The sequence below is a fragment of the Panicum virgatum genome, chromosome 1N, assembly GCF_016808335.1.
Source record: "Panicum virgatum strain AP13 chromosome 1N, P.virgatum_v5, whole genome shotgun sequence".
NCBI lineage: Eukaryota > Viridiplantae > Streptophyta > Magnoliopsida > Poales > Poaceae > Panicum > Panicum virgatum.
This window is the reverse complement of record NC_053145.1, coordinates 18,198,354-18,220,884: the sequence shown is the minus strand read 5'-3', so window position 1 is coordinate 18,220,884 and position 22,531 is coordinate 18,198,354. Positions and strand designations below refer to the sequence as shown.

Sequence of the window (22,531 nt, the reverse complement as noted above, 5' to 3'; positions counted from 1 at the left end):
ATCATTAACAACAGAAAATTATTTGTTCAATGAGAAAGAAATAGTTGATAGATCGTGCTATTAGTAGTTTTGGTTATTAGCTCAAACAAATTGTTTTAGACTGGCAGAGTAACTTGTGCTCTTCATTTGCATGCTCCTGTTGCACCAACAAGCAGATCCGTGTTATGTTGGTCTGCATGCCTGTGTTTTTGAGATACTGCAATGCTCAGCAGCTTCCAGGTGGTGACTGACTGACTGTTGATAACAATCAACAAGGGTGCTACTCTTTAGCTAAATCAACCTTTCTGCTGTGAAAGAACTGAGTTTTTCTCTTATGTTCTCTAATGTAAGACTGTGGAGGAGTATTTGATCTCTCTGCGTTATAATGGCTTGTAGTTCCAAATGTACTCTTGCAGCCCCTGCTCATTTGAAAAAGCCCCTAAAAAGAGCAGATTGATGGTGGTCATCCGCTGACACAGACCCTGCAAGAATACCATTGTCATTGTTGAGGGTATCTGTAGCTTGGAAGGAGAGCTGTGTAAACTCTACTGATTATTTGGCAGGTCATTTTTGTTGTAGCTCTTGACCTGCTTATTCTGAGATTTGATCATGAAGAATTGCAAAAATAGCCCAGACAACTTTTATTAATCCTCAGAAAATTGACTATCACACTGGTGTTTTTGCAAAAGACTTGCTTAACTTAATGAACCAATGCATTTGCTGAGCGCTTTCTATGTCAAATTACTTTAATTTACAATGGTTTTATTCATCCTCTGAAAATTGACTATCACACTGGTGTTTTTGCGAAAGACTTTCTTACTGAACCAATGCATTTGCTGAGCACTTTCTATGCCAAATTACTTTAATTTTGAACACCTTTCTGTGGTTTGTCTATAGAGTGCTTTCCTTCCATCTTGGAAGGAAACAATGAAATACAACGGTTTTAAATGCAATGCCAAATTGTAGTTCACTATAGATATTGTTATGGTTTTCGTAACATTCGATATAAGGTTGTACAGGATCCTTTTGATTGATGAGTCTTGCAATTGTTCATGTGGAAGAATGTAAACAAGTATCATAGCTAATTATCGTGGTGGAACCACCCGAAATAAACTGACTCGAGTGCGCCAACCATCGTTGCAAAGCAACTCTGATCCAACTCACACAAACCACTACAGTTCCTCGAGTAAAGTCTCGATTAAAGCCACTCTAACGGGGTTACCGGGATCGAACAAGCAACAACTCACACGAAGACAGCCGGGTTGGCCTCCCAGTCTTCGTCAGAGCAATCGAGCGGGATGCTATCGCAAACAGACACCAGGTCGGCCTTCGGGAAGTGGGACTTCACAAGTCCCATGGTGTATTGGATGGCATCACCGGCGACCTTTTGCACGAAGCCCTCCAGTCGGCCCTGCGACGCCACCATCCGCACCAACATCTCCGCCAGGGCCACGCCCTCCAGCTCGATTGCCGCCAGCAAGGCATCCAGCTGGTCAGTGAGGCAATCAAGCTTCGCCCTCTCCTCGATCAGCTGGGCCTCGACCTCTGTGAAAGGACTCGGCAACATTAGCTAGGCGTCCCAATCCAACAACAACAAAGGAACGGTTTCTGAACCATACCTTGGCGGTTCTGCCGCTCCAGGTGGAACTTGTTTTTCGTGTTCGCCTCCCGGCTCCCCGCAGCGTCACAAAGCTTGTGCAGCTCCTCATTGCCTTGGAGCAGGCCTCCAGGTCACGCACGTTGTGTACCTTCGCCTTTTGCAGCTCTGCAAACGCAAGACGTCAATCCCACTCCAAGAAATCGAATACAGAGCCAAGTGCGAGACTTACCTGCTTCTCCCAGGTGAATGCTCGCTCGGCCTCTGTGTGCCGGGTCTCGAGCTCACGGCCCTGCTTCTCCAGCTCCACCGCGCGAGCTTCCAGCTCTAGCACCCGGGCGGCCGAGTCATTCCCGCAGGCCACCCTCTCGGCCGCTTACAAAACAAGATCACTCAAAGCAAGGAAGAAAACAAGTCGGATCACCAAAAGCGACGAAGCACTCACCTCGACCGAGTCGTGGGCCAACTGGGCGGTAGCCAGTAGGCGATCCCTGGTGACCTGGCCTTGTGCTGTCTCCACCACATGCTGAGCCCCGGCCTGCACCGATGACTCTGCCTGCGTCTCCCCCGGCTCGATGATAGGAAGCTGCCTCACAGAGGCAGCCTCCTCCTCCACCCGCCCTGCGCCCGGGACCGAGCCCGGTCCCTCGGCATCCGTCTCTGGTGCGAGGACTTCCTCGCCGGCCTCATCCGCCTCCTTGTCCAAGCGGGCACGAGACCTGGCTGGGCTGTCCGTCCGGGAGGTGACCTTCAACAACTCGGGCCGAGCTGACCTTCACGGCCGGCTCCTCCACCTTCCTCTTGGTGCCGCTGAGCGACGCCTTCTTGCAGCAACAAACGAAAGGACTTGGTGACAGAGGTAGATCTATGTACCTCCCTGCCGAGTAGGGTCCCCGTACCCGGATGACTACCCTGCTCGGTGACTCGGCTACAACTACCCGGCATGCAGGGACTCGACTGCGTAAAGGAAGAATCTTCTACGGATCAGGATGAAGGCTCCAGCTAGACACCCGAATATCTATGGATCTTAACTGACCTTCTTCCTTGTAAACAACCCGAGCATATCTTACTATTATATGAGCTGGCTATTAGATTGACTTAAGATAATATGATAGCAACATATAGACCACAACTGGCTAAATTATTAGCTTTGCTCTCACTTATCTATTTAACATTGTAGTTATAAATATTTAGTGTTATCTATGGTTCCCTGACAAGGCCTGCTGGCTCCGTATGTGGACTACAAAAAGTAAAGTAAGTTTGTAGTGCATTAGTGTTAGAAAAAAAATTAATCTGCACTCCCTCCGTTCTAAAATATAAGGCATTTCAACATTTTTGGAGAGTCAAATTTTTTCAAATTTGACCAAATATATACAATAAAGTAATAATATTTATGATATCAAATATGTACTATTAGATTCTTTATTTAATATTCTTTATAATTTATATGTTTGGTACCATAAATTTTTATGATCCTCTCTAAAAATTTTGTCAAACTTAAAAAACTTTGACTCTCTAAAAATGTTGAAGTGTCTTATATTTCAGGACAGAGGGAGTACTCTGTGAAAGTTGAATAAAAGTGACATTATAGTCCATTAATGTTTGAAAAAGTAACTTTGTTAGGGCATCTCCAAGGACGTGGATAAATCTCCAGCCGATATGAAGGTAAGATACAAAAGGGAAATGAAGAAGGGTACTTTAATCTGCACATCGCGAAAGAGCATGGGAGCAGCTCGTCAGCGACTGAGGGTTCGTTGGGGAGCATGCGAGCTAGACGATTCTTGACTTGCTAGCGCGTTGCTTGTCCACATTCTCTCCTCTCCACGCGGGATCTATATGAGTGAGCTGCCGTTGCCACCCGCCTGCTACCTGCCCGGGAACACATCGCCACGCTGATCCCCGACGCCTCCCCCTACAACCCGTCGTATTGCCGCCCCTGCGGTGCTCGGATAGTATAATGATCTTGGCAGAGTAAACGTTCCCTGCAATGGCGTCATCGCCACCTCTGATCGGCGCCGCACATCAAACCCCCGATGGCGCCCCCGCCTCAATACGCAGGGACCTGGGTCTCCGCGTCCGCGGGCGACGAGGATGAGGACCAAACGCACTCAGATTCCCAAACTGTAGTCCGCCAACGTCATCTGTAACTTTGTGTCATCTTAGCAGCTATACTGTGACCTATATATATATTGATATATTGAGTGGAGCAAATCTCTGCTAGTTTTCCATGATTTTTTTTCCAATACGTACTGCCTTATGGATTATGGGTTCAAATAATACTCATGATAGTAGTTGGAGAACGGTATCATGTTATTAATCTGAACATTGTGTAGAAGGGGTTGGTTGGTCCATATTGATGTGGGGGTACTGTAAAAGTTCTCTTAATCTACATTTTGTATGCAAGCAGTACTAAGGAACACTGAAATCGAACAAGTGTCAACCCACATACCATCAGGCTGGACGACGTTAATCTCATGGAATTGTCTTTTCAACACAGGCTGCTCTAATTCCTCGAACTTTGGGCATCTGTCAATGATCACGCTCGCTATGCCTGCAATTGCTTCTGATCCACCTACTGAGACAAGGTCTGGACAACCTTCAATATTCAATAGACGGAGTGATGCGAGATTACTGCTCCACATGTGGCCTGGAATAGACAGTTCTCCCTTACAATAGGTCACCTCCATTAACCAGAGGGAGCCGAGGTTCTCCAGGCACCTCGGAAACCAGGCAGACAAATCCTCACAACCGTGTAACTCGAGCTTTTCGAGAGATGAGGGTAACTTCATTCCCATTTGCCCATTAGGAAGTTGAGAATCGAAAATTTTTAAATTTTTTAACGAAGGAAAACTCCCAGGAAGGTCATCAACGATTTGCAATTTGGAGCAGTTGGAGATGGTTAGGTCAGTAAGAGATGGGAATGTTCCAGCGCTGCTGCTGTCACCTTGATGAGAATGGTTACTGAAGCCTGGTTCAGATTTTCCAATAAATGCAAGGGAACGACAAACATATATGTATAATCTTTTTAGAGCTGGAAGATTCCACATTTGTAGGTTAATGGACGTCAAATGGGAATTCGATATACGCAAGTCGGTTAGGGCGGAGCAGTCCATATTGTCTGCCAGATTCCCACAGTTACCTTCTAGCTCGAGCTTCGTGAGGGATGGGGCCAACAACTGTGTCGAATTGACGTTTGGACATTGGCGCACCTTCAGTACTTCAAGGCAGCGCAAATCTTTAAAACTTGATAGCGACACTAACCTTTCGCAATATACGATATTTATTTTCCTGATGCCTGGCACATAATCTGGTTGCACAAATTGTTCAAGGCTTGACAAAGTATTGCAGTGCTTGATGGTTAGCTCTGTAAGGGATGAGAAATTGCTGCCAATTTTTTTCTTATTGTCACCAGTTAGCACCTCAGGTGTCATGTGCACTGACCTCCTAGAGGAAGGTATCTCATCTGAACTTAAAAAGCTTGGCAAGTTTCGCGGTTCAAACCAGCAATGATGGAACTTACCACTATAAGACAGTAGGCTCAGAGATGTCTCAAGTCCCCGGTGATATTTAAGTGTCCGTGATTTGAACCGTCTTAATTTGATCATCTTACTCAAGTCATTGGGCAAGCATTCAAGCGTGCAATTCGAAGCATATAAGCCCTGCAAGTTGTAGAGGTTGCAGAATCCTGAAGGAAAGCTCTTGAAAGTGCAACTCCATGAAACTTCAAGGTACCGTAGATGCTTCAAGTTGTTAATACTCTCTGGAAATTCTCTCACAGATGTACAAAGAAACACACGTATGCGCAGAAGTTCAGTACACCAGCGATCCATCACAGATGCTAAAACCATACTCCTTATAGACTTATTGCAAAGTAGGGTGCGAAGATTTTTGTACTTGCATAGACTCAGCAAGCTGTCCTTATCAATCTTTACGCAAGAGAGTATTGATAGGTGACGAATGCTTATGGGGATTTTCTTAAAATCACTCTCAACTTTTATGGTGAAGCAATCATCCTTTGAGACTAGTTGGGCCATATCATGGATAAGGTCATGGATCACATATGCACCACGATGTTTCTCAAAGAAGGACCGATTTACAAGGTCATCAAAGTACTGAAGGCCAATATTTTCAATTGGAATGTCAACTCGAGGTTCCACAAAGCCTTCTGCTATCCAAATTTCAGCTAAACTTTGCTTTTGAAATTTGTGGTCTTTGGGGTAGACTGCACAAAATGAGAAACATCTCTTCAAATGGGGTGGTAAGTATATGTAGCTCAATCGAAGAGCTGGCAAAATATCGGTCTCCTCTTGTGGTAGATCCCACAATTCACTATTAAGTATATTTTCCCAGTGTGTAGCATCAAGGCTCGTTTGCAATAGTCGTCCAACAGTTTTAGCAGCCAAAGGCGAACCCATTAGTTTAGGTAGTATGTCTCTACCAATAAGCTCCAACTCGGGTTCAATGTGAGAGCTATTTAACCCAAACACAGAATGTTTGAAGAAATCCCAAAAGACAGTATCCTTTAAACCATCCAATTTAATGGGATCCATTGTATGCACTTGATCAGCGACGTTTTGAGACCTAGTGGTAACCAATATCATACTTCCATGTAGTACATCTTTAAGAGGTGCACAAAACCTATTCCAACACTGTCCATTTTCCCTCAATGCATCATCCCACATGTCGTCAAGGACAAGTAACAATCTTTTTGCTTTCAGTTTAATAGCTAGAGAATCCTGAAGAGAATTTAAATTTAAATTGTCCTTCACTACATCTCTTTTAGAATATGATTGTACGGCCTCTTTAGTTAATCTCTTCACATCAAAGTCATCGGAGACACATATCCATATGACCATGTCAAAATGAGATTTCACTTGTGGATGACTGCAAATATTTTGGGCGAGCGTTGTTTTTCCAACGCCCCCATGTCCAACTATTGGCAAAACAGAAAATTTTGGTATTACTGTTTCATTTTTGCCATGACGGGCATTAACCTGGTTGCTTGCTGACCCAGTAATAGCACTTCTTGTCCTCTTGCGTTTAGAATTGGCCCTGTCACGTTTTGCAGGTACACCAAGAAATTTAATAAGCTGTTTCACTTCCTCCTCACGTCCAAACATCTTTGCCTCAGTGGGGAAAGAACTGGTTTCTGGTCTGACCACTTTGTCAAACCGTGGAGTCACTTGATGTATGCCCATGTCCTTGAGCTGGCTAGAAAGAGTATTGAGCCTTTTCTGGATATCAGTCACCTTATTGAAGCTACCTTGAGTGACACTGCGAAAGAAGTCAATGTAAGGCTGCACTGATGTAGCATTGCCCTCTGCTGACACCTTCAACTCATGCCATGTAAACTCATCAATGAGGTCCTCCGCCTCACAAACTGCATCCTTGAGCATTGGAAGGAGCTCTGCCACACACTTTTCATGGCTTTTCCACTCTGCTCGACTGATGAGGTTGTACACTACTGGTAGAGTTTCCATAAGGCCTTTGAGATCGCTCTGCAACTGCAACACTTCATCTTCTTGAAGTGCCCGTTCCTGTAAGTCAGTATGTAAGTGCAGTTCAACATCTTCTTGATGATTTTGCGTATTTATAGCACCCCATTGTGAACGGACCGACGAGACAGCAGATCTAACCCATTGGAACAAATTAACACATTCATTGATTCCACTAATCACTCCTATAGTTTTTGGGATGATGTTCATTGAATTCTGAAGAATTAGCTTCATCCTGTGGACATATAATGGGAAACATTGAGAATTAGAGTATATCTTGTATTACAGATAATGGTAAAGGTATAAATACAATAAGCCAGGTATTGCAGCAACTAAATTGTACATTGTTTCATAGAAGTGTAGCAAACTTGAAGTTTAGTTGCATATATATGTGTAATCCATCATCCATTTGGGAGAGAAAAATTGGGCATATGCAATACATATTTTTGAAAATCATAGGAAGTCCCCATATTATATATTAATCTATTACCTTTTAAAGAAAGGTGCCACATATTTCTGTTTTCAGGTTCAATGTCTAATGGATATCTATATGCAATACATCACTTTATGGCCTTTAGAAATTTCTACAGATTGCTAAGTGGTACCACCACTAATATTTTTTGCAATTTATAGAGAAGAAAGAGAATGGGATATGGATGTTGTGAAGTGTTAGGTTTCATGCACCAACCAGATGAACCCAACAGCTTAAGCTCTTGGGGTGCTTGGTTGATGCATGAAACCTAACATAGTATCAGAGCCAGAGGTCTCGAGTTCGAGTCTTGGTAGAGGCATCTTTTAAGCCCTCCGCTCCCTTCTTTATTTCCACAATTGCTCCTTGTTCCGGCTGCATGTGAGTAGGAGTGTTGTGAAGTATTAGTGGATTGCCCACCTCTTCCCAAGAGTTTAAGCCTTTGGGTTCATCTGGTTGGTGCATGAAACCTAACATGGTATCATAGCCAGAGGTCTCGAGTTTGAGTCTTGGTAGAGGCATTTTTAAGTCCTCCGCTCCCTTCTTTATTATCTGGTTGGTGCATGAAACCTAACATGGTATCATAGCCAGAGGTCTCGAGTTTGAGTCTTGGTAGAGGCATCTTTTAAGTCCTCCGCTTCCTTCTTTATTTCCACAATTGCTCCTTGTTCCGGCTGCATGTGAGTGGGAGTGTTGTGAAGTATTAGTGGATTGCCCATCTCTTCCCAAGAGCTTAAGCTTTTGGATTCATCTGGTTGGTGCATGAAACCAAACAATGGAGAAGGCAAAATACACTGGAGCATGTAGAGCTAAGAAGAAAATAGTATTTATAAGAAATCCTGCCATTACAATTTAAAATCCTTGTTTCGCATTAGGATTATTAGACATTCTACATTATGACTTGATGTTGATAAAACTAGACACATTTAACTGCAATTGATACCGTAATTTATTAATAAATTCTGTATAACTCCTATTTTTTCAATCATTGTAAAATTTCTCTATTTATAATTAGTGAATGATGCATACAACCATTACAATGTAAAATTTGAAAATGTAGTAGCGTACATTTAAAGAGAGATGTCTAATTATTTTATATATGCTTGGAAGAAAGAGAAAGGATACACCAGAGAAGCTGCAACACAATGGAGCATGTCTAGCGCAGCTAAGAACTAAAAAATGAAGAAAGGAATCAGGCGATAATTTTAGGATATAAATGCCCCGGAGGTAATTATTGGGTGCATGGTCAATCACGTTAATACACATTCGCATCTAAACATGTAACATATATACTCTCGGTTTAGTATAAATCGAGAGTCTTCTATATTACTTTTGTGAATCAACGGGGAAGTTACTTCACAAATCAATGGGGAAGTAACTTCACAAAGAGAAGAAAGTAACAAAAGGAGAGAATAAAGGCTCTGACCATGCATTACTCATGCAACTCCGGCAACCTTTTCTTCACCCGCGACGAACCCAACTCCGGTGAGCCCTGTTCGGGTTAAGGTTTTGGGTTTGGGTTAGGGTTCCTGGTTGGGGAGGGAATTAATGATTGCTGGCTATAAAGGGAAGGTCGGGGAGGCCGGCGGCGATGGCACTAGGTGGGTGGTGGAGGATGGCTATTGGGCTGTTCTGGTGGTGGTGCCAGGAGCGTAGGCAGGTGTCGGGGTAGACGAGGTTGAATAGCTTAGAGGAGGGACATAGGAGGGGTTGGAGAGGGAGGCCCAGCCGTTAGGTTAGTGATGAGAAATGGGACAAGAACTTCAAGATAGAATTCGTATCTTCTGCTTTGTTTATGGGTTTGAGAGTGCAAGATATTGGTGACTTTAGGTGCACCTCCAACCCTTTTTAGTTTAAAAATTTATGCTATTTCTTTAAAATTTGATCTGATTTTGAAAAAATTAATATAAATATTTGTACTAAAAAGGGTCGGAGGTGCACCTTTAGTTAGTCCCTAAACTCTCCTTTCCCCATCAAAACTCCAATTCCCACCAAACAAAATAGAGAATTTTAAGCTCTTATCCCTAAACTTCCACTACCACCCACCTGTTACCACCAACCAAATATGTCGTAATTCCTAGTCTTCCATTCTCAAGTTATTTTGTTGGCTGCCACTTGACAGCCGCTCCACTTCAGCGCTCCCCTACCCTAGCCTCTTAACCGCCACTCCCCTCCCCTACGTTAGCTGCCACCAGCCACCGCACCGCTCCCCTCCCATGTGGTGGCTGCTCCTCCTGTCCATTCTTGTTTATGCTTGTCATTTCGGCACTCCCTTCCCTGCCTCCCGACACCTCCTTCCTCCCAGTGCTCTCCGCAGATCAGTGAGTGTCATCGTGGCTGTGGACGAGCGCTTGGCTAGGACGGTACAACACGATTTTTAAACAAATCTAGCTTAACCATGCCTAGCCATGCAGAGCCAAATCGTGCCCATGTTGAGCTAGGCTGGGCCGCCCGTTTGGCCATCTTACTAGCTGCTGCTGCCACACAATTTTGCAATGGCTAGACAACAGTGTACCAGGTGCTATGCATAAAAAAATATGCTAACGAGTGGGAGGAATACATAGAGGCTATTGGAAAAGGAATATAGAAGGAAAGAATACGATAATCTTGACATTTGTTCTAGATTCAAAACAAACGTTCCACCATCATTAAATTTTTTTGATAAAATATCATCTAAACATAGTCAAGTAGAATGTTGTTTCAAATATCTTGTTCTAAGAAACACAATTTGCAAGTTTCAAAAATTTGGAACAAAGCCCCTGAGCAGATGGCATAATGTGATCGTTGGGTGATTTCTCAAGGACGGTGGACCCCAACAACTCTAGAAAATTAATGAGCAAAGATTGTGAGAATATGAATATAGTCTTTCTATGTTCATGATATCATACTTTGGAATCTATATGTGCTTGTTTGGTTAATCCCCTCCTTACGGGGATCAATGTGTTGGAGGGGATTAAGAGGGATTTTGATTTTTAGGTGATTTATCCCTCTCAATCCACTCTTCAATTCCCTCCAAACTGAACAATCCCTCGAGGTATCCCAAAATGATTGAATCCTGTTAGTCCATATTTCTTTGGTAAGGCAACAATGATAATGAAAACATTGCCTAGCGAAATGGGATATCCTTTATTGCCCGAAAGATCAAGGGATCTAGGAATAGTAGACCTCTAGATTAAAAATAAGTTTTTTTCTCTCAGCAAAAGGTTATTTAAATTGTTGAATGAAGATGGCACATGATGGACTTTACTTAGAAATAAACATTTCAGTTCAAAATATTTATGTTAGGTTGTAATTAAGACTCACGTTTCTGAAAAACCTTTGCTAAAAGTTTGAGAGGATTTCTAGGTTGTGGCACATTCAAAACAAATGATGGGTCACAAATCAGATTGCGCAAGAACATTTGGGTTGGCTCTAATCCACTTGAAGATCTATTCTCTAATCTGTATGATATAGTATGTTATCCTTACATCACAGTGGCGAATTTCACTAATCAAATATCACATGAGGGATAGTTTTACCTGGGACTTGCATAGACATGGCAATTTTAATATATGGTCTATGAATCAGTAACTGATAAAACTATGATGCCCCTTCTTTGGTAGGTTAATTAGTATGAAAAAGATGAAGATCTCTAAAAAAATAAAGGTTTTCCATTGCTACCTTCAACAAGATGTTTTTTAACAAACAATAACTTAGCTACGAGGAACTATTTTGAGAATAAAAACTGTTAATTTTGTGTACATAATGAAACAATTAAGCACCTATGTTTTTATTGCCAACATGCTAAAGCTATTTGGAGGGTTGATTCATATAGCTATTGGGTCAACCCCACCAAAGTAAATAAGGCATATGCCTGGAAATTGTTTGACGGGTATAAACAAGAAAGAAGTTTGATTTTTGTTGGGGTTACAACTCTTATATATGTTGGCAATTTAGTGTGAACATGATTTTTAGAAAAAAAATAATTTACTTCTTTTACGCATGCTATCTTCAAATGAGCATACCAGCTGCAATTTTGATCCCTGTTGCAACTTGAGAATATAGGAATGACTATTCATTCGGCGGGCAAGGTCATCGTCTTAATGTCCTGTATAAGAGTAGTTGGCGAAGCAATAATAAATTATACTTTTGATTCCTTCCTTTCGGTTGCCTACATCTTTCGGCTTTTTATTTTTAATCAGCTGTCTGAATTCACAGTGGACACAAAGCAAGATCCATTTTCTAAAAAAAATTAAGGCAACATAGATGTTTACATTCCTCAACATTGCTCCAAGGTCAAATTCATCCCTTAACTTTCAAGTTGGCCAATCTAGTCCCTTGACTTTCATTTTAAAGTTAAAGTTTTCCATATCCTGATGTGGCTCTCCATATTAGCATGAGAATAATGCAAACTATCCCTTTTACCTTGGCTCTTTCATACCGTCCTCAATTTTCACTAACGTGTCATTGCATAGTTTACTTGGACCTGTAATCCCCCAATCAATGGGTAACTTGTGCCGTCGGTTTCTAGAATTTGAATTTTAGTATTCAAATTAGACAATGTAATTTTAAATTCTAGCTCTTTGAGTAGGTAGTCTGGGTTAGTGTTTCTAAGAAATTGAAGGAAACGAGTCAAGGGGAAAAAACAAACTAATTTCATGCCAACTTGGAGAGGTACACCAGCACGAGGATGAGTTTGACCTAAAAATAAATAAATTTAACTAGATTTGCCGATTGATCTTGCGATCATATAGTTTAGGGACAAACTTGACCCATAAGGCAAAGTTAAATATCACTCAACTGATATTACTTTTCTAAAATGAACTTTATATTAAGTGAGGCTAATTGTTGGTTAATGATTAAAGTTTTTAATTATAAATGTGTGCGTGACTAGTACATTTTGGATAAGGGGAGATTATTTTTTGTTGTTCGGTAAGCCCCACAACTATTGCAGCACAGACCAGATTGTGGATCCTAACTTGGCTTAGATGAAGGTGCATACTAAGCGCGGTAGATTCGCAGTTTTTTCAGAACCACGACCTAATGTAAAATACAAGCTAGTGATGACGTCGTATGTAGAGGTGGCAAATGGACCTAAAATTTGACTTATATAATCTAGAAAAGACTGGACTCTAAAAGAGCTGGGCTCCAATTTTATACAATTTTAAGCTTAAAATATATCAGGACCAAGTTGGATTGTGAACGGATCACTAGAGCTATGATCTATTACCACCCCTAGTTGTATGTTAACTACTATGGCATCGATGCCGAATGTTGTGTCCATCCTATCCTATTTACGGCTCTGCCGGAACCAAGTGTACTCTGAACTACTCCGTGGTATACTCTAAACAACCAAGTATATATGTATATGTATATGTATATCTATATGTGTGTGTGCGTGTGTGTGACACCATTAACTTTTGTTCAAAGTTTAACCAATAATATTTAGTTAATAGTTCATTAAAGTAAAATAATTACTACTAGATTAGTCATAAAATGTACTTTAAGTTTGACTTGTAAATTTATGTATTGGTATAAATATTTACACAAAAATTAAAGATTAAATGAATAAAAAAGTCAATGATGTCATATATTTAAGTCAATGATCCTCGTTAAACTCGAGGATCTGTCGATTCCTTCTCTCGAAGGTATGAGTAAGATTGCGTGCGTGTATTTATAAGAAAGAGTGTATCTGGGTCTATACTGTGTTTTAAAGAAAAAAATGGAGGTAGTACATCTCTACACGGTGACATGCTTGCGTAGCACACCTCCGAGACACACGCACGAAACTCAGCGAATGAAAGGGTAAGACCGAGTTTAGGAAATGTCCCTGCCGGGCGAATTACCTCTTTGGCTGATTCAAAACTTCAGATGATGCCTTGTATCAGCCGGAGGCTTGTGGGTCCGATCAGTTGAAAGGCAGTAGAACAGACTGCTTCGACTGCTGGGTGTGGTGAATGTAAGAATGACCTGTGGTTTGTTCGAAGAAAAATCAGATACCAACCAGATGATGGATAAATCAGAAGCGAATCAGGATTTTCAGTTTACTCGCTAGATCCGTTGGGGAAGATTGAGTCGCGTGTTGAGTTTGCCACGGAGCCTGCCTGAAACGCGGAAGGCTGAGCAGACCTGAGACAAGCAGGGTGAGCAGAGGACAAGAGGGGCGGCACAGGTTAAGAGAGTCGTCTTGGAAGGACCTGTCTCGGTGCAGCCGCCCTAATCCGTCCAAGAACAATTTTCTTGGTATTGTCTACCAGAAACCAGATTTTGTATGCATTCTGCAGCAAGAAGTGCCGATATACCCTTCGTTTTTTTTTCACGAATGTACCTGAGCACGTTCTTGCACACCCGAATAGAAGCCCACTGACAACGAATTTTTAACTTGGACTATCACGTTTTTAGCTTCCCTTCCTCAGAAAATCTGAACTGACTGTTTGGTATGCACGCTATTCACCGGGCACGCATTTTTGGAACATCAAAATACAAGACAAAGCAAGTACTGTCAGCATTCAGCACGAAGAACAAGTACCTAATCGATGGACAAAACCCTGTTCAAATATTGCAGAGAATATGATTCATGTATATAGCCACCTGGAATCAAAGTACAAAGAAGGAATATATATTTGTACATTGCAGGATAGAAAGGTTGTTTGGCATTGAGTAAAATACATGAATAGCTATTGTACTTGTCAGCCTGTTTCAGTTCAGCTATTATACTCAAGGAAGTGTAAATTATAGCCACTAAATTCGCCCAACTATGCCAGTATGGTTATTGCCTCATTAATGGTTAAACTACACACATTTAGATGATGTAGAATAGACTTTGGTGTCCTATTATGCAATGTGGTAGATCACAGCTCGCACGTTTCTATTAATAATCTGTTTTTTCTTTTAGGCCATCATCTTCCTTGCTTCTTTTTAATTTCCTTCTATAACATTTCTCCGTAGCCCCTTGTAGTGATTGTGGAGGGAGGGCCATAATAGAGGTGGTTGTGTTGCCGGTGGTGTTTGGCAAGCTTTGAGACCGATGAGTGGGGACACACATCCACATACGGAGCAGATGACATGGGGCAAGGTTCAACACTTATTACTACTTACCCTGATTTTGGCTCACCTGCATACCCCGCCTATTTATCTATCCCTTACCTTAGCTTGAGCTCTCTTAGCTCTTCTCTATTGACACTGCTCTAATATGGATGGGGAAATGAATGGAAAATAGATGGATTGATAGAATAGTGAATAGAAATAAGAGGACCAGGGCAATGAATAGAGTCCCATTGCTTAGAATTCTCAGTCCTATAACTATTCATCAATAAGAAAAATATTGTTCCAATCCATGTTACGATTTGGTCATGCTAGATGATATATACGACATGGTCGCATAATCCACATCATCCAAATATGTAGTACTGAGAAGCCAATTGTTAAATTAGATTAGTCAAGGCAAGTTTTAGTGGCCAAGATTTAGAGGTTACTAAGTACAATGGCCAAATTAACATAGTCAACAAGTCTAGTGGCCACGATTTACACTTTTCTAGGCCTGATGGCCAAATTGAAACGGGCTGATAAGTATAATGGTTATTCATGTATTTTACTCTTTGGCATTCCCCCTCGGTCTTCAAGTTTTGCATCTAGTCGCTCCATCACATGAATCAGTATAATCTTCAAGTAAACAAGAGAATATTATTCAGCCAAACAAGATTAATCTCCAAAATTAGACAAAGTAAAACTGTTCGCTGCAACGAGAGCATGAATTCAACATAGCACCATATTATGCATGAAGGAGAGTATCAAATTCACCTTTCAAAAAAGTAAGGGAGAGAGAGACTACCAAATTCACTAGAGAAAAGTACCATTGGTGGATGGAACGTGTTGAATATCTATACTCTTTTGAAAGCTTTTTCTTGTTATTTGAGGTATATTATGTCATGGATGAGAGTAAATTGCACCCCATGTCCCCAAACTTGTCCCGAAGTTTCACCTAGACCCCTGAACTCTCAAATTGTCCATTTAGGTCCCTAAACTATGTTAGATGGTCTATCCGAGATCCCAAACGCGCCATGTAAGCAACCAAAACCGACGTGGTATGCCGGTTATATTAATAAATAAAAATAAAGTGTACGGAAGAGGAAGAAAAAGGACAACAGGGGTGCAGGGAGTTCACATTTTTAGATAATGGATTGAAAATCCGGCTTCATCTGCCTAATTGTAGAATCAAACAAAAATTACAACGTTCAACATCCCAGCACAAACCAAGAGAGTTGTAGGAATTTGGGGTGCAAATTAGTGACCCTTAGATGCCCCTCCAACCCTCTTTAGTTCAAAATTTTGTATTACTTCTTCAAAATGAGATTCAAATTTGGAGAAATAGCACAAAATTTGAATTAAGGGGGGTTGGAGGGGCATTTAAGGGTAGCTAATTAACATCTCTAGTAGGAATAAAGTCACAGTACTTAGATCTCAAACAACTGAAATAAAGTTTACGACTACGCAGCACTAACTCTCCTAAGAGAAAGCTAGCCATTGATTTACATATTGTTTACAAATTAAATCTGTTGAGCCAATCACTAATAGCAGGGAAGTAGCTATTTGTTGCCCTACGCAAAAGCATGGTGAACAAGTGGCGGATCCAGAAATGATTAAGGGAGGGGCCGATTTCTCCTTCCTCCCCTTCTCTTTCTTCTTCCTCCCCTTCTCTTTCTTCTTCTAACTTCTCAAAAATAAAGGGGGGGGGCTCCATTATTTTTTCAGGTCTAGGAGGGACTGGACCCCCCTAGACCCGGTGTTGGATCCGCCGTGAAGCGTGAACTCATGAAGAATCATCTGTTTGACTACTTCCGCTGTTGGACTAACATTGTTGAAATTTAGGATCGGAGAAATATATTTGACTAGGAATCAGGCTAAAAGTTGTAAGAACAAATGTGGACACACGTACCCAAGGGACAGAATGCGGAGATCTAATCCCTCCATCGGCACACAGGCTGACGTAGTTCCTTCAACATTGGACATCCTCTAATGTGTACCCATCTTTTTGTTTTCAATCGGTTCTCGTCCACCAAGATACAAGGTGTGGACAATTCTGAATCCACAAATACCTGAGTGATTAGATTCGAGTCAGTGGCCTGGAATTGGACACTGGCTGTGTTTGGATAGGTGGCTAAGGGTTCAGCCAGGCTTAGCTAATGCAGCAGGTCACATGAAACCATCTGGGGTGACTGGGGAGAAGTAAGGTTCTCCAGGCAGCTGGGAAACCAGGCAGACTAATCTCCACAGAATTCTATGAGTAATAGAAGGGATGATGGTAATACTATTCCACTATGCCAGTGACAGCTGCGATGTGGGCAGTACCCAATGTGCAAAACCATTAGAAAAGGAAAAGTTCCAAATCTTTCCCCATGGAGGAATCGTAGCTCATCGTAACAATTTGCAACATGAATTCTCTCGATGGCAGGGAGAGTTAGGGTGTCACAAAGGGTTAGCAAGTTAGTGCACCCAGAAATGATTACTTTAGAGAGCAGTGAGTACTAGTGAGCAGGAGCTAGCCCCAGTTATATGCAATGGCGATGCTGTGTGATCAATTAAATACAATTACTGATCTTGGTCTTTTTATTTTGTTCCCATGTATCTTTTAGCTAGTGCATTGACAGGTGGGATGTACCGGATTTAGCAGACATTTGTCCTGTGTTATCTTATTTGATTGGAAATTATCATGTTTGTACTGTAAGGCAAACTTTTTCTTTTGATCCTTTCACATCTGTGATGTTTCTACAAAAACGTGATGAGATGTCATTATTATTGATTTTTCTGATCTTTTGAGACTATGTTTGCAATCTGGGATTTTTACCCCCTCTGTACCCAAATAGTGGCAGGGAACAGTAAACCTGGGTGGGAATGGCCGCCCAGGGCAAGGAATGGTCACAAAAATCACCCTTGCCTGTGCTTCTTTACCTGCGCAGCCAAACTAGCCCTAGATGGTTTTTTTCTGTCACTGTAGCATGTTTTTGTTGTCTCCAATCATCGTTTCTCCCTCTTGTCAAGGAAAACTTTACAGAAGTTTACTGTTTGGAATACACATGTCTCTCTTCCACCGAGTTGAACGATTCACATGGCCATAGTTTGCTCTGCGCAACACAAGATGGACTACTGACGGAAGCCATACAAACTGCGACAGCAGCAAAATGGCACCACAGAGTTGGTACAACTGAACCCATACAAAATGGACAAAGATAACAAATTACAAATGTACTGGGATTGTCAAGCGTCCTAACTTCTAAGAAACATTCGGTACAAATTGAATCACTCATCTTGCTCCCAGCAACACAGGAACGTAACGAGCTGCTGATGCTGATGCCAAAAACTGCCTTGCTGCTTCGCTCACTCATGGGAGCAAGATCTTTCACACACGAGTTTGACGCCGATTCAAGCAAACCGGGGAGAATCTGGAGTGGCTGCTAGCTGTGCACTTTGAAGCAACTCAGCTTTGGGAACAACTTAAGCAGGTCATCCCGGCTCCTCCTCTGCCAAACATACCCAAGTACAAAAATGACAACATTAAAAACCTTCAGAACCCAAAACTACATACCAAAACATCATCAAATAGCATCATGGGAAGCAAGGGTTGTGATAAGTGGAACTACGCTGAAATTATTAAAGCAAAAGTGTAATCACAGATACTTCTCAAATCTCAAGTCGTCACACCTTAATGCCGATGCAGCCATTTACATCGAGTGTTGTGAGGCTGTGCGAGCAAGATTTTGATAAAGCCTCCAGGCAGGCATCAGTTACCCCAACTATTCCAAACAAACTGCATAGATACCAAACAGAGGGTGCATGTAAGAACAGGACACGACAAATGCACTATCGTTTGGACAATACTACCATGTTACCTTAGCAGTTCAAGGGACTGGCACCCTTGCGCAATAGCTACAACACCAGTGTCAGTAACACGTACACACCTGTCAGATAGTGATTGCAGAGTTCGGTAAACAGAATCTCACTTGATCACCAAAAAGAAAGAGATAGCAAAGTTTGCTCTTGATTACCAAGTCAAATTGAGATACGTTAGACCTCTGCATCTTGATATGCATACAAGACCATTGTCAGATAGATTCTGGAAATTCTGTATTAGTAGATTATGAACAAAAAAATGGCTTGAGAGTTCAACTTAAATATGATAATGATTACCTGAGCACCACATAGGTCTAGAAATGTAAGATTACTTAACAATCCTATTTCCTTATAAACCTTGTCAGAAAAACTGCATGATGTGAGGTAAGTTGTTAGATACCCTACTCACTGCTAGATACATCTGCTATAACATTAGTTTTCTTCAATTTTACCTCGAAAGGGCATAAAGGTTCAAGCTTTCAAGTGAGGAACATTTCTGAAGCACTTCTTTAAGCCCATCATCTGTCAACTTAACACACCTAGAAAGTTTAGCATACAGGAAATTTAGATGTCAAATTCTGATTCTACTCAAACTACCACAAAATTTGAGTGAACAATGTGTTAACGTCTACTCTTTTTGTGCTGGATTTACTCCAGGAATTTGACCATACCTGGTTATGTTCAATTTCTTTAGTCCCGGGTAACTATTAGCAATTAGCCGCATTCCTTTATCTGAGATATTCTGTATTTGCAACAAATTATAATGACTTGTTGTTCTATCATAGCAAACGTATGAAAGCACAATATACGTGGTTGACTGAAGGAGCAAAAGACAGGAAAACTGGTAATGAGATTGTGACATGTAAGTTACAGTCTATATTTAATGTTTCGTTATAACCATGTTCTGCTCTAATGAATAAGAACTTCAATGTAGGCTGCAACTAGTTAATAACTCGTGCAAACCAGTATTGCATAACAAATTATACTTTTCTTTCTCTGTACCATGATTCTATTTTCAGCACAATGTTCAAGAAAGATTGAATACTTTGGAATAATAAACCACCACAAAACAGGGATATAATTTGCACATCCTCCTGAACTAAGTAAAACAATCTCCTATTGCATACTTTCAAAGATAAACAATGAAAGTAAGCTACGTATATATCATGTACATGCCTCAAATTAAACATTCATAGTAGTAATACTTAGACCACCCCCTCTAGCCACTCCGACCCTAAAATCCAGGTGTTAGAGTGGGGGAGAGGGGGGGCTTTATCACTGGACCAACATTCCCCCTACGGCGAGCGAGCCGCGCCGCGCCTGTGGCTGCTGGCTGCTGGTCTCAGCGAACCCCGCAGGGGAAATCGCGCAGCGGAAGAAATGCGTGGCCGGTGGGTTTCGAACCCGGGACCTGGCTCTGGTACCAACTTAGACCACCCCCTCTAGCCACTCCGACCCTAAAACCCAGGTGTTAGAGTGGGGGAGAGGGGGGCTTTATCACTGGACCAACAGTAATAGTAAGATTTAAACAAGAGAAGAAAATTATCACACACACTGTTATTTGGAGATAGACATTGCCAAAGACGATTTTATAGTTCAAACAATTCATTATTCAAGAAAATAACAGCAGAAGAACAAAATGATATAAAGTAAGGAAAAAACACACGATTACCTTACAGCCACTCAAGTTGAGGTCCACTATATGCCTGCAGTTCTTTGTAATGTGGACAATGCTTGAGTCCGTCAGTCTAAGGCAGCAACATGTCCAGCAATTAGAAACACAAGTCATATTCAGCAATGTAAACATTCAGTAAGAGATATACCCCACGATCCAGTAGATAGAAAGGCCCTGAAGATTAGGACAAAGACAGGTACCAGCTTCAATTCCTTTGTCAGAGATTTTTTGACATGCATTCAGGTTCAGGAACTCTAAATTTTCCAGTGAGATACCACTCTGTAATGAACAACTAGAGTTGCAGCATTATACCTAAAATTTACTTAAAGTATAAAGTGAGAGCAAATCCTACCATTTCTTTTAGATGAATAAAGTGCCGGTCCTCAATATCTTGCGCAAATTCAAGGTTCAGTACTTTCAGATGACGATACCTTGCCTAGATAAGAATAGAAGTGCATCGTCAAAAGCTACTCAAACAGGACAAAAACCTGAAGGCGTAAAGTGTGTATGACAAAAGCTAGTGGCAGACTTCTGCCCCAATAAATATACATGGTATTAGCAGCAAAGTAGCACAAAGTACCATGCAGAAGAAAAAAAAATAAAAGACTAGAATTATGATTACCAGGGAAAGTGCTGAAATAAGTCGGTCACCGGCATTCTTCATCTCACGGAGATCAAGTACCTTCATTTAACAGGGAAAATATATTGATGATATACTCCAAAAAATAATATTAGTTAAAAAGGACAAGCATTAAGCTAAATGGACTTAACCGGAACATAGGACACAGTTATATGCATACAGAGCACAAAATAGGCAGGAGGCATTCCAATAAGGTAGGAGTGGCCACAGTAATGCAAAAGGCAGTTCAATGACAAACAATTAGCGTTGAACTAGCAGCTACATGCTATTACTAAGTACTGAACCTTATTAGAGGTCAGTATGGATTCCATATGTTGAATGTGACTCCAATAAGCCAAAACCAAATCATGAGGAGGTGTCACTGGTTGCGGAATCAAAGCATAATAACAGCAGTTCCTGCTGAAAAACTAATTAGCCCCACAAATTAGAACCGATAACTCATGCGTGCAGCATCAAAGGAAAACACAAGCGAGCACAAGTGTCTTCAGAAAACGGAAGCATCTACGCTCATATCATACAGCAATCAGACAGACACAACAGCAGGCGGTGACAAAGCGCGCAACATGGCCGGTTTAATCTCATTCCCTACAGTCCGTAGCAAGGGGAGCACGGGCGTAGAAACTCCGATAGATGATCCTCTTCTACACACGAGCTAAAACAGGCTACCAGAGCTGAATCGGTGGTTGGGGAACAGTTAGGTGCGATGCGCACCTCCCAGAGCCCGGGGTTGGCGACGAGGGCGCGGTAGCACCAGGGGCTGACGGCGAGCAGCGCGCAGACATCCCGCTGCGGGAGGCGCGGGCTCACCAGCTCCATCACCCGCGGCACCGTCTCCCGGCACCAGGCCTCGTCCGCCGCTGGCGCCGCCATCTGGATGGGAACCTCGCCGGGAGGAGGCCGCGAGAAATTTCGTTCTATTTTTCCTTCCTCAGGAATGAGTCATGAGTGTGGCCACTGACACGGCTGGCCCGCGAAAATCAACATGCACCCTGCTCGGTTCGCTTAAGGCTGAACTCACCAGCCTACCCATCTCATCTCCCATCCCACCTCCTATTTCAAACTCCACACTGCAAACAGTATATGCTACAGTACAAACAGTGAAAAGAACGTCCACGTCAGCGTCCACGTCAGCCTCCCACCTCCCTCCCACTCCCACCGGTGAGTTCAGCCTAACCCCGGCTTGGCTGATTTACTGGTTGGTCTGATTTTGTGAGAGGGTAGTTATCGTAGTGGCTGGTTACTATAGCAATTAATTGTGGTAGAAACTCGGTTGTACGTAGAAATTCATACCCAGTGGTACTATAGTTACAGTACCAGCCAGCCAACCAGTTTAAGTGAACCGAACATCATCCCTAAACTATGTTATGAATTTTTTAAAATTGGTCAAATAAATTTCTAAATGGTTTTATCTTTTTCTTTTTCGTGTTATTTTGGCTGAATTTTCAAAAAAAATAATACTAAATTATAAAAACAATAATAACTATAAAATTCAATTTTATTGGATTTCACATGAATAGATTTACATAGTGAATATATGATATGTAAACTTAGTACAAAATTTTAACTGTAACTTTAGATCTATATTTTTTTATAATTAACTAGAATAATTCATAACGGCAGCTTCTACAGTAGGATTATGGTGAAACTTTTATAGTGGCAAAATTATTTTATGTTTGAATTGTAGTAAAATTTCATACTTACTGGATCATGTAAAACTTAGTTATAGATAAAAAAAATTACTACAGTTCAAACATAAAACAATTCGCCCAACATACAAGTTTCACCACAATTGAACCATCCTATTTTTTCG

The 22,531-nt window shown here is 41.6% G+C and overlaps 1 protein-coding gene and 1 long non-coding RNA gene across 3 annotated transcripts; both read right to left on the bottom strand.

Annotated features, from left to right (window-relative positions):
• Window positions 1-983: 983 nt before the first annotated feature.
• Window positions 984-2,588, bottom strand: LOC120653995. The gene is made up of 3 exons (XR_005666927.1): window positions 1,809-2,588; window positions 1,599-1,744; window positions 984-1,524 (listed from the first exon to the last, which is right to left on the bottom strand). It is a non-coding gene; the product is annotated as an uncharacterized LOC120653995 (long non-coding RNA).
• Window positions 2,589-17,523: 14,935 nt separating this feature from the next.
• LOC120655412 (F-box protein At3g58530-like) lies at window positions 17,524-21,671 on the bottom strand. 2 transcript variants are annotated; one of them, XM_039933204.1, is made up of 12 exons: window positions 21,433-21,671; window positions 20,704-20,763; window positions 20,434-20,517; window positions 20,230-20,360; window positions 20,079-20,154; window positions 19,078-19,148; window positions 18,859-18,945; window positions 18,704-18,776; window positions 18,562-18,629; window positions 18,406-18,474; window positions 18,218-18,323; window positions 17,524-18,033 (listed from the first exon to the last, which is right to left on the bottom strand). In XM_039933204.1, the coding sequence occupies exons 1-12, from the start codon at window positions 21,589-21,591 to the stop codon at window positions 17,971-17,973; spliced, it is 1,047 nt and encodes a 348-aa protein (XP_039789138.1). In that variant the 5' UTR covers window positions 21,592-21,671; the 3' UTR covers window positions 17,524-17,970. The 2 variants fall into 2 exon arrangements, with proteins under 2 accessions (XP_039789138.1, XP_039789137.1); XM_039933203.1 differs by having other exon boundaries at window positions 17,524-18,036; window positions 21,433-21,669.
• Window positions 21,672-22,531: the final 860 nt, after the last annotated feature.